At 36.2% G+C, this 12,115-nt stretch overlaps 2 protein-coding genes and 1 long non-coding RNA gene across 4 annotated transcripts; 2 read left to right on the forward strand and 1 right to left on the reverse strand.

Annotated features, from left to right (window-relative positions):
* Positions 1 to 1,634: 1,634 nt before the first annotated feature.
* LOC106338092 lies at positions 1,635 to 3,456 on the forward strand. Its single transcript, XM_013777149.1, has 3 exons — positions 1,635 to 2,286; positions 2,576 to 2,679; positions 2,731 to 3,456. The coding sequence occupies exons 1-3, from the start codon at positions 1,635 to 1,637 to the stop codon at positions 3,454 to 3,456; spliced, it is 1,482 nt and encodes a 493-aa protein (XP_013632603.1).
* Positions 3,457 to 4,931: 1,475 nt separating this feature from the next.
* LOC106341404 (cell differentiation protein RCD1 homolog) lies at positions 4,932 to 8,367 on the forward strand. The gene is made up of 9 exons (XM_013780175.1): positions 4,932 to 5,215; positions 6,616 to 6,687; positions 6,808 to 6,900; positions 7,006 to 7,048; positions 7,412 to 7,521; positions 7,615 to 7,710; positions 7,797 to 7,993; positions 8,087 to 8,156; positions 8,252 to 8,367. Exons 1-9 carry the CDS (start codon positions 5,024 to 5,026, stop codon positions 8,318 to 8,320), a joined length of 942 nt encoding a protein of 313 aa, XP_013635629.1. The 5' UTR covers positions 4,932 to 5,023; the 3' UTR covers positions 8,321 to 8,367.
* A 1,133-nt stretch (positions 8,368 to 9,500) lies between these two features.
* Positions 9,501 to 11,195, reverse strand: LOC106340508. Of its 2 annotated transcripts, XR_001269427.1 has the most exons (5): positions 10,979 to 11,195; positions 10,330 to 10,409; positions 10,052 to 10,172; positions 9,856 to 9,967; positions 9,501 to 9,791 (listed from the first exon to the last, which is right to left on the reverse strand). It is a non-coding gene; the product is annotated as an uncharacterized LOC106340508 (long non-coding RNA). The 2 variants fall into 2 exon arrangements; XR_001269426.1 differs by lacking the exon at positions 10,979 to 11,195 and having other exon boundaries at positions 10,330 to 10,555.
* Positions 11,196 to 12,115: the final 920 nt, after the last annotated feature.

Here is a 12,115-nt window from a genome sequence, read left to right on the forward strand (position 1 = left end):
CTACTTATCTGATCCACACCATGGTCGGTCCCAAACTGGTTATGTGTTCACTCATGGTGGTACTGCTATATCATGGTGTTCCATGAAACAAACTATAGCAGTCACTTCATCTAATCACTCAGAAATTCTTGCCATGCATGAGGCAAGTCGTGAGGGTGTATGGTTGAGGGCTATGACCCAACACATCCGATCAGATAGTGGAATGGTCAAGGACAATGGTCCGACCATCATATATGAAGATAATGCTGCTTGCATTGCTCTACTCAAAGATTCATACTGCCGCCAAGTTTCACAGGCGGGCCCCGATACTTAGTTGAGAAATACCATGATGCGATGGCTATTTGCAGAGAATATGGGAATCCAGATCTGTTTATAACAATGACGGCCAATCCAAACTGGAGAGAGATTAAAGATCATCTTGAGAAATATAGTGGAGACTCCCCCAATGATAGACCGGACATTGAATGTCGAGTCTTTAAGATGAAGTTAGATCAGCTACCCAAGGATTTCAAAGAAGAAACTTTCTTCAAGCGATACACGGCAGCTCTCCACAGGATAGAGTTTCAAAAAAGAGGACTCCCTCATGCACATATATTATTGTGGTTTGGAAACTCTTCCAGAACACCAAGTGCAGAGGAAGTAGATGAGATTATTTCAGCCGAGCTCCCAAACAAAGAGAAAGACCCAGAAGCTTACAATTTAGTAACAAAACACATGATCCATGGTCCATGTGGGGTCTTTAATCGGAAGTCACCATGTATGGAGAATAATGTGTGCACAAAAAAGTATCCTCGGCCGTATAATGATAGTACTTCAATTGACAACTCAGGGTATGTATTATATCGTCGCCGTCGGAATGAAAATGAGTCTGTGGTAAAGGATGGGGCAATCCTAAACAACATGTTTGTCGTACCTCATAATATTAAGCTCTTGAAGAAGTACGAAGCTCATATTAATGTTGAATAGTGTAATCGTACAAGTGCAGTGAAGTACTTATTCAAGTACATAACCAAGGGTGTTGACAGAGCATCCGCGGTAATTGAAAAAGGAAATACGGAAACAACCTCTAACACAGTGGCATCTGGCGAACCAAAGGAAAGAGTAATAAAACAACAGAATGAGATCCAAGACTACATCGATGCTTGGTATTTATCAGCTTGTGAATCTATGTGGCGGAACTTCGCATTCCACATTCACAAAAGAAAGCCATCAGTTGAGAAGCTTATCATTCACTTAGAAGCGAACATAATATCACAATTAAAGCAACTGATAACCTCGGCCGTGTAATCCGCATGCCAGGTATTGAGAAGACGATATTCACCGAATGGATGGTCTTATGCAAAAGGTCAGAGTTTGCGCGTATGTTAACTTATGTGCAAATACCATAATATTTTGTATGGAACAACAATATCAAAGTCTGGACTCAACGTAAGAAAGGAAAAACCATTGGGCGAATCGTGGCTGTCCATCCATCGACAGGTGATCGATACTATCTGAGGATCCTCATTAATAAGATTAGGGGTCCTAGAAGTTATGACGAGCTGAAAACGTTTAACGACGTGAAATACCCTGACTTCAAATCAGTTTGCCACGCATGAGGCTATTTGGACGATGATGTTGAATGGCTCGAGAATATGTCGGTGGGTGCTAGAACAGCCACCCCATACCAACTCCGCGATATGTTTGTCACATTCTTAAACAATTGCTTCGTTGCAAGCCCTAAAGGACTATGGGAACACTCATGGAAATCAATGAGCGAGGACATACTTCACAAGAGACAAAGGATCTTAGGTCACACAAATCTTGAACTGGATGATGAGACCCTTCAACAATACACGTTAATTGAAGTGGAAAAATTGATGTGCATGCATGACCGCTCATTAAATGATATTAAAGAGATGCCAAAGATCAAACATGTTTTGCTAAAAGAATTGGGGAACAGTTTGTGGAACCAAGAAATGGATTACGATGTTGCCGAGGAAACACTGAGGCATGACAGGCAGAACAACTTACTTAATGCCGAGCAGCGTGCGATTTACGAATCAGTCTTAGATTCTGTTGATAAAAAAGATGGAAAATTATTCTTTGTATATGGCGCATGGGGCACAGGAAAAAAATTCCTATATCAGACCATAATATCCAGACTTCGCTCGAGAAAACAAATCGTTCTCCCGGTTGCTTCTTCAGGAATAACCGCATTGCTACTACCAAACGGAAGAACAGCTCACTCGTGCTTTAATATTCCTTTGAAGCTCGACGAAGACAAGCTCTGCAACATCAAACTAGGTATAATGCTGGCTGAACTAATTGAGAAAATGGACCTCATAATTTGGGATGACGCACAAGCATGCTTTCGAAGCACTAGACAAAACTTTGAAAGACATGATGTCTATAAAAAATCCACCCGCAAAAGATCAAACTTTTGGCGGCAAGACAGTTTTGTTAGGTGGTGATTTTAGACAGATCCTACCAGTAATTCCACGAGGTAGTAGAGCTGATACTGTCCTAGCTTCGATAAGTCATTCATATCTATGAAATAGCTGCCAAAAGTTCTCTTTAAAAACATATATGCAAGTCAATCACGACGAGAAAGAGTTCTCTGAGTGGCTTCTCAAGATCGGGGAAGGTCGTCCAGGATCAGTACAAGAAGATGAGGATGATGGCTACCATGAACAAATGGTAATCGTCGAGAACACATTGGTCTAAAAGTCTAAGGATGAGTCATTAAAGCAAGTTGTCGATGCTGCATATGGTGATGTCAACAAAATAAAAGCCTTCCAAATTTCCTACACTGATAAAGCTATACTCATACCCCGAAATGACACAGTCGATGAAATCAATGCATATACAATCTCCAAAACCGACGGGGAGTCAAGAGACTACTACAGCTACGATAATTTCGAGGTTTCGAAAACTCAGTCTGATCAAAACGATACGTTATACGCGATTGAGTATCTCAATTCCATGGAATTTCCAGGATTGCCTTCTCATAAACTCACTCTCAAAGTTGGGGCCCCCATTATGTTTCTGCGAAACATAAATCAACAAAAGGGATTATGTAATGGTACCTGTTTGATCCTAACCTACATAGGCGAAAAAGTTCTTAAGGCAGACATAATCACTGGCTCACACATTGGAGACGAAGTTTTAATCCCAAGACTTGTTCTCTTACATGATGAGACAAAGCTGTCGTTCACTTTACGTCGACGACATTTCTCTATCAGATTGTGTTATGCAATGACAATCAACAAAAGCCAGGAACAAAGCTTAAAAGCGGTTATCCTATATCTACCTAGACCGGTCTTCACACATGGTCAACTCTATGTGGCCCTCTCACGTGTAACAAGCAAAGCAGGACTAAAAATCATCAAAGGCGAAGACTCACACAAACAAAAAGTGAAGAACATAGTTTACAAAGAAATCTTCAACCGCCTTCGTTCACATGAGAGTAAGTAAAAGTTAAACTCAGAATCTCATCGAATGTTTCTTAAGTGGTTATCTATCTAATAATTCACATTTATTTGCTATGCAGTATTCTAGCTTTCAACAGAAATGAATCAGCGTTAAAACTCCTTCCCTGATGATGGAATTACGTATCCCTATTCTATTAATTAAGTAAATTCATTTCTATTACTAAGTTATTTTAACTGATTTATTTGAAAATCAATTTCGGGTTCTCCTGACTTAAGAAAATCCCATCACATCTACCACCCTATTCGTCAAAAATTCCACCATCTTATTTATGGTTTTCGCTTCTCTGTTTTAAGACAGCCAAATGACAAAATCAATTGTTTTTAAATTTGTGTTACCGTTTCCTATGTCAATTAAAAAAGGCACACTAAAATACTCTTTTTTCATACAGAAATTGATTGCTCAACACAATGTATTATTCAAACTACTATTGTTTAAAAAAGAGAAACTGGCCACCGCATCGCATTAGAACAGAAACTCTAGGGTTAATCCTACAACAATAAAAATAAACTTGCACTTTCTTAAACTAAAAACTACCAAAAATATACAAATTCCCTTTTCATAAAACATGTTATCCGCGCGAAACGCGGACAGCGGCTCTAGTATCTAATAGAGATAAAATGGTTATATCCATATTCAATCTAAACAAGATTAATGTCTTAAATACAGGGCAAAAAAAAAATTTACCCTCTAAAATTTATATTCAGGTAATGGTTAAAATATTTTTAAAATTTAATCAGTAATATTTTGTGATGAAAATAAAATTATATACATATGAAATAATTTTTGATTCTTTTCAAATTTGTTTATTATATTTATAATTTTTTTATATAAACATATAAATTTATAAAAAAATTGAACCCTTTAACTATCAATATACATGGATATGGGCTTAGTCCCGGGACGGTCTTGTCCCCTGCTCGCCGTTCCTGCCTAAATATACATGCTGGTTGAATATGGTCCTCTTTTTTTTTTTGAAACAGAATATGATCCTAAAAAATTTACGGCTTTATTTTGTAACATTCGGACTGTCCCAATTTTGAGATTGTATGTAGCCTTGCCCATTGGGCTATATATTAATAAAAATGTAAACTGAGAATTTTAACTCACTGTAATATTTTTCAGTAGATTTGTTACACGTGTTCTTCGTAGATTGGATAAGCTAATCCAAATTAAGTATTTTTCCTGGTCAGAATGCATATTAAAGTTTCTGTCACAAAAAACAAGAAGTAATTCATATTCAACAAAAAACAAACTAACAAATATCTTTTCAAAATTTCTTTCCATGTAATCACTTTGTTTGGATGTATTATTATTATTTTCCTTTTGCATTTATTATTTAGTTATATATTTTCTCTATACTTTATGATTTAACCAGAAAAGTTCATTAAAAGGTACTTTTGTCAATTATAATATTGAAACCATGCATACCGCTTAGGCCCTTAGCCTCTATATAAATTTTACACTCATCTACTACAACAACACTCAGAGTTGAATAAAAACATAAAAAATAGGCCAAGAGAACATTCTTCCGATAAATTAACGTCGGAAAATGGCAAATCTACCAGATTCTCTGTACGAGGACTACAGTACAAGCAAGTTGACATTGCCATCTGCTTCTTCCTTTGCTCCAACCACCACAGTCGTACCTTTTCCGGACATGGACACAATTATCCAGTGGATCAATGATCTTCATAATGAGATTCCATTTGTCTCTAATTCCGCGCTCCAAAACCTCGTCACTGTAAGTGCAAAAAAATATTCTTCCATCTCTTACTCTCTATTTGTTTAGATGATTTTAGTTTATATGTCGATATGTTTGTTCCCTATCTAGTTGCGTTGATTGAGCATGCTTTCTATTTGTTATTTGATGGACTGATTAGTTTTCGACAAAGAATTTTTTTCCCGATTGGGGGAGATCTTGAGATCTCTTTGTTTCTTGCTTCATAGATTAACCAATTATCCCAACATTATGTCCTTTTTCCTTTGTTATCATAAGAAAATGATTGAAATTGTGTTGCCTTCGCAATCTAATCTCACCTCAACATGTGACGTTTTTTGTACTTATCTTAGTGTTGGTTGCTTTACATGCAATATTATTAATTTTGAGTCAAACTTTGGCCTCCTTGTAAGAATGAGCCTATGAGGAACATTCAGTTGTCATACTCTATTTTGTTTGTATTCATTTGAGGATTATCGCTGGACTGGCTTTCATGTTATTTTTTTCTTCAGGCTTAGGAGAGTTGTGATCTTTCTCGTCATAAGAAATGTCAAGTTGTTGATCCGTTTTTCTTGTATCCAATTTGATTATTATCAGCAATATATCAACGGATTGATTTTCATTTTTTATGTCTAGGCGATTATCTGCATTATGTTGTTACATAGGCTTTCTTCTCATTGTAAAGAAATATGCAATTGTTATTTTGTTTCTGTTTGGTTAAATTTGATGATTATCGACATCATCTAGTTGGATTTGCTTTCACATTTTAGGTTTAGGCGATTTTTTGTCATAATACCACAAATTTCTTAGTTTTTCATGGTATGATAAGTCAAGATTTTGTTCTTCAGCTAATTCTTCGTTTGTCTGTAAGTTTCATTCTTGTATTATAAAATTAAAATATGTGCGGTCAGTAGTTACCACTTGTTATGCACTCTAAATTAATTTAATCTACACAAATGTTATTCAAATTATTATTTTTTTCTTCCAAATTTATGGATGGAAGATATGATAGCCAAACATATATACTTGTGGTCCAATGTAGGTATAGAAAATTATCTCAGTAAAACTAACACATATGGAATCACAAAATTGCATAACTTAGAAAAGTCAAAATTTCTTAGTGTAGCATTTATTTTGATCATTTAGAGACCGTTTATTTAATATCTCTGTAAATATGTATATCTTGACTAGTAATAGGATAGATCTGGATATCAGTATTTTATGGTATCCGGATCTATGTTTTTCCTATCCGAATATCCGATTGTGAATATTTGTCTAAACATTTAAATATTTGTCGATATACTAATCTGTAAATAATATATATATATATTAATTTCTTAAAAAATATATTTTTTTTAAATGTATACAACATTTTTATAAAGATGCTCACATACTATCACTGTCTATCTTTTCACCCATGGCAGCATAGGAACACTTATGAAATCTTGCCGCTGCTATTATGGAAATCTCCTTGTACAATGACCATGATGTTGCAGGTCCAATACCAAGTACTTTGGTTTAGTTGACTAATACTGATATTTTGTAAAAATCTTACTTTCTTTTGTTTTAGGTTTCTTTCTTTGTGATACTCAATTAGAATTATTCAATCTCTGCAGGAGATCGTGAAAATCTACCCACACATCTCAGCTCCAGTACACTCTCAGGAGGGGAAGCCACCTCGAGCGTACAATATTCTGCTTTTGTTCCAGGTATTGTTTGGCCTCACACTTTTCTTCTTTCATTTGAGAACCACTTCTTTGATAACAGCTTATAATTGGCTCTATAATGTTATCACTTTTCTTTGCCTATTATAGTGCATAGCTCATTATCCGGAGACAAGAGGCTGCTTCCTTAAGGGTATGTTTTTCCATTTGATCATCAGTAAAAGGAATAGATATGATAAAATGAATAACTGTTAATGGAATTTATATAATGAAATGAAATTACCATTTCACTTGTATTCCAATATTTTAGATGTGAAAATATTTTTAATATAAATATTGTTTTTAATCCAGAATGATATGCAATGTTATGGAAAAAAATTGAATAACCATTTTCATTTTTTTTATTTTAACTGGTAAACATTATGAAAATGTAAAGAAAATCAAGTATTCATGAAGATTTTATTCCACAAAAAAGCATTTCAGTTGCACCCGACATCATTGTATATCATGTTAATACATCGTCTTTGAATTTCATGTCCTATGTTGGTTGTTGTAGCTGAGATGCCACACTACTTATTTCCTTTGATGGACATTGATCTCACCTATAAGCCTCTCGAATGCCTAAGGCTTGGTGCATTGGGTGTCCTTGCTCATATGTTGAAGGCGGTACATACACATTATATAGTATCCTCTTTCACAGCATATATTTTTGTCACAAAAAGACTTAATATTATTTTGAACATCTCACTTGTCTTACAGCCTATAGACGGAGCTGCTGTTCGTTTCCTTATGGACAATGGTGCTTTACGTTATTGCACCAAAGCTATCGAGATTGGCTCTACAGAGTCAAAGACAGTAAGTTTTCTTCGCCACATCTACTGACTCTTAGATTATATATTAAAGAAGAAAGAAAACGTTACGAACCAATGTACTTCTTTCAGGTTTCTGTGTTCATATTGAACAAGATTCTGTCAACTAATGAGGGGCTTCAGTACTGCTGCGTCTTGGCTGATCGTTTTTTCCTCATAGACGGTCTCCTCAAAAAGCTGCTTGTGTATCTTTCTTCCATGACCAACCCTTCTCCTAGCTTGTTCAATCTTATTGCTGGTTGCTACGCCAAGCTCTCCCAGAAGCCCAGGTTTTGTGCCCACACCTTCTGATCATTTCATGTTCTTTTTTTTTTCAAGTTATGATCAAGCAAACAACAAATCTCTTTTCTCGTATGCATTAGGGCTCGTGAAGGATTATGGCGTTACCCTCCTGTCATGCTGCTTAACGGGACCTTCGCCAGTTTACTTGCTGTAAGATTGAAACACTTTGTTGAGCTCTGTATGGCTTTGGTTAATGCGGTAATAGTCAAGACTCTGAGTGTTTTTGTGTGTGCGTTTTTACGCAGGAGGACCCAGACGCTGTTAACTACCGTAAGCAGCTGATTCGGAACATGCAAAGCAAAGCTATGAAGTAGAAGAAAACACAGTTTTACTACAGCTTGACGCTAAGTAATAACTAAGAAGACAGAAGATTATGTTTGTTGTTTTGGTTTAATCTCTTCTTCAAATGACTCTTTTTTTATTTTCTTTCAGCATTGTTCTTCTCTCTTTTGGGATACATTTGAACCTGTTTTCTATCTTCTTCCCCTTTCAAGTATTTTATGTTTTGATTTCTCTCCAGAGGGAGAAATATGATTTGCTTAATTAGCAACTTGATGGTTGATACTTCTCATATGATGATTATTGTTATCAATATTATATTCACCTTCAGGAACAAAACAGGAATAGGTTGTTAAGATACAAAGCTTCATGTTCTTTTTAATATTTATATGACGTTTTTTTTTTTGGGAACATTTATATGACGTTTTTGAGGAAGAGAATAAGCCTTTTTGGTGTTAAATTCTTGTTTTGAGTTCTTCATAGTTGGTTCAGCCACACTAGGACTTATAGGAAAGAGAACTGAACGTAAAGAGACCATGGAAATCAAAAGTCCCGGCCACATTTGTCCACCCCTTGCAGAGAGTTTCTGAGGGGGTCTTTGAGTTATAGGTAATTTTCAGAGATTTTTTTTTGTTATCTAAAATCTTGGACAACAATTGTTTCACACTTTCTGAGCCTCATCAACCATGCATGCACCAAATAAATCAGCTTGAATCCATCCAGTCCCCATCATTTGGCTTTGCATCAAATGAATATGAGCAGAAAAAGTAATAGTCACGGCTTATTTCATATACCTTTATGGATCATATAGATTTGCAAAACAACATGGAGCAAGAAAACGTTCTTATTGCACTAACCTATCAAGCAATGCTTTCACAGCCCATGTTCCTCAGTCTTTGGCCAACCTTACGTCTCTTGAGTGGAAAGATATATCAAGAAACCAACTCTCCGTAAGTGCTTCCAATAGACCAGGGAGCCTCTCGCCTTAATTTGGCCTACATAAATGTGCCTAGCAACCAACTCTATTTTCTTACGGGACACACTGATTTCTTAAGTTCCCTTCCAATTGATTTATTTATTTATTTTATTTTATGATCAAAAATGATGAACACAGTAGCGTGAAAACTGTTATCCAAGACCGTAAAAGATCCGGTTAGAGCATGATTATCCCTAAAACCCCTAATCGGGTTTTTAATAATTTTTTAGTAATAAATATAATCTTAAGAACTTTTGTTAAGAAACACCTAAAATTTGTGCTTCAATGCTAGTTTCTTAGTTAAAGGTTCTTAAAAAAAATTAAACATTGTTGTATGCTTGTTCTTTTAACTTCTGTAAAATCAATCACCAAGATATGAATATATGAGATGAAACAAGGGGATCCATGAGAAAACTAGAACAAGAACGAAGAAAACAAAGGGTTACTGGCAACATGACGATGAAACAACGGATCTGCATTGTGAATCATCCAATCATAGGATTCAAAAGCTGTGTGATAGACAGGATAATCTGAAAAAAACTGACAGTATAAGCATCAATTAGACATGTATACATCATCAAGTTCTTGTTTTACCTGCACCATCTGTGAAGCTAAACCGAGTGCGAGTTCTTCGGGTAAACCAGCAGCTACTCCTCCATCAGCTAAAGCTTCAATGGCTAGGAATATGTACGCTGGTCCACTTCCACTGTAACAAGATTGAAGTCTTCAGATGGTAACATGATTACTTGATCGTGACTTAACAACTTGAGCATTCAGAAACGTTACGTACCTGAGACCAGTGACAGCATCAAAAAATTTCTCATCAGCTTTGAACATCTTCCCCACAGAGCCAAACAACTAAGCAACAAGTGCTCCATCTTCTTCCGTCGTGGCTGTTCCAAAGCTCATCACTATTTTATACTGACATAATGTTCCATCATCAGTAAGCATTTGATAGTTTCAATGAGAAAATAAACCACATTTAACACTAACACTAACCATATATCTAACACCAACCAGAATCAAGACATGTTCATTTAAGAGTGAGCTGTAAGGGAGGGAACGAACCTGGTGACATGGTGATCAGAACGATGAACCTCGTAGACATATTCATCTTCTCTCTCCAGATACCATCCAACCAGACAACTCTGAACATTTAAAGACATCAAGAGAGATCATAGAGTATATCAATTTCAGTGGAAAAGGATTTAGAGACTCTCTTGGTGTATGCCGTATAACAAAGATTCCTGCATTGGTACAATAATGATCACAATGTATATCAATTTGAGAGAGATCATAGAGTATATCAATTTCAGTGGAAAAGGATTTAGAGACTCTCTTGGTGTATGCCGTATAACAAAGATTCCTGCATTGGTACAATAATGATCACAATGTATATCAATTTGAGAGAGATCATAGAGTAACCTAACCAACCATCATCAATAAGTCCAGTGAACAATAAAGAACTCCGTAAGTCAATCAAATAGCCATCCAAGATCAGAACACATTGCGATCCAAGATCAGAACAATGATCCAACCGTCATCAACAATTACAGTGAACAAGAAGACGTTAGTAACTCAAACACATTGCGATCCAAGATCAGAACAATGATCAACGATCAATATCAACCTCAAGAGAATGAATCCAAAGGCAGAACGTAAGATTCTCTAGATTCTAAACAGTTATTCCTCGACGATAGCTAGAGAGTTGATCTACCTTTGTTAGCAGATTTCTTAGCCGTATCAGACATCGAATCGACGGGGCGGATCACGGATTCCAAACCAAACTTAGAAGAATCTTGCCGATCCTCACCCTCGGAGCTTCCGACAGACCTTCCAGCAACCGTATCGAGGAGAGATCAACCAAGGAAGAGATGGAATGGACTCAATCGTCGAACTCATCCTTCGGGAGAGAGAAAGAGAAACCAAAACTCTTCTTTCTCTGACACGTCTCTCCAATATCCGCTTCTTCTTCCCCTTAATTAAGAACCAACTCTTAAGGTATCTTCTATTTTTCATTTATTTTAATTACAATTAAATGCTAAGAACCTCTTTAAGGACCACGGTTAATCCTGGTCTTAGATCCTCCATTAAAAAACATGGATCTGGATTTTGGTAATGAAATCTTAGGTTAAAATTCGGATCGGGTCTATTATATGTTTTAAAAATATTAAAAATGTAATTTTAATTAGAAACATTTACACTACAGGCCACTTTTCATCTTTTATATTACATGCTAGGACACTTATTGCTACAAAGACACTTTTCTTTAAATTGAAGTTGATTTCTAACTAATATAATTGAATCCTAAAAACAGACTTTCCTAACTAAAAACTCTAACATCCGAAGCCCACTCATTTTTTAAGTTTCTCTTTCTCATCTCTTCTATCTCTCATCTCTTTAATCATCTTCTTTGTCGCTTCTTTTCTTCTTTTATTTTTTTCTAAAAGATTTTTTTTTTCATTTTTACGGAACAAAGGTGACTAAAAATCAAAAATTGTCCTTGATTCTCCGAGGTGGGTCATGGTCTCTCCATCGTCGATTCACTGTAGACTTCTCCGATTCCGCGCGCGACTATCGAACCATGGCGAGCTTTTTCTCCGTCGTCAATGTAACTGAGTCACGATCTCAATCCGCGTTCGTAGCCCTAACCATGGCGAGTCTTTGGTGACAAGCCGCTACCCTCGTCGTCACTTCACTAGTCGCCGTCAAGCTCTAGTAGCAGAGAGAAAATTCGAGCAACAAGCTTTAGTCCTTTAGTTTTTACATTCCAAACCATAGCCAAATCATATAATATGATATACATGGGCAAGAATCGTGATAAAACAAGTTGAAAAATTGCAAGAATCGCGAA

This window comes from Brassica oleracea, chromosome C4 (assembly GCF_000695525.1).
Source record: "Brassica oleracea var. oleracea cultivar TO1000 chromosome C4, BOL, whole genome shotgun sequence".
Classification (NCBI taxonomy): domain Eukaryota; kingdom Viridiplantae; phylum Streptophyta; class Magnoliopsida; order Brassicales; family Brassicaceae; genus Brassica; species Brassica oleracea.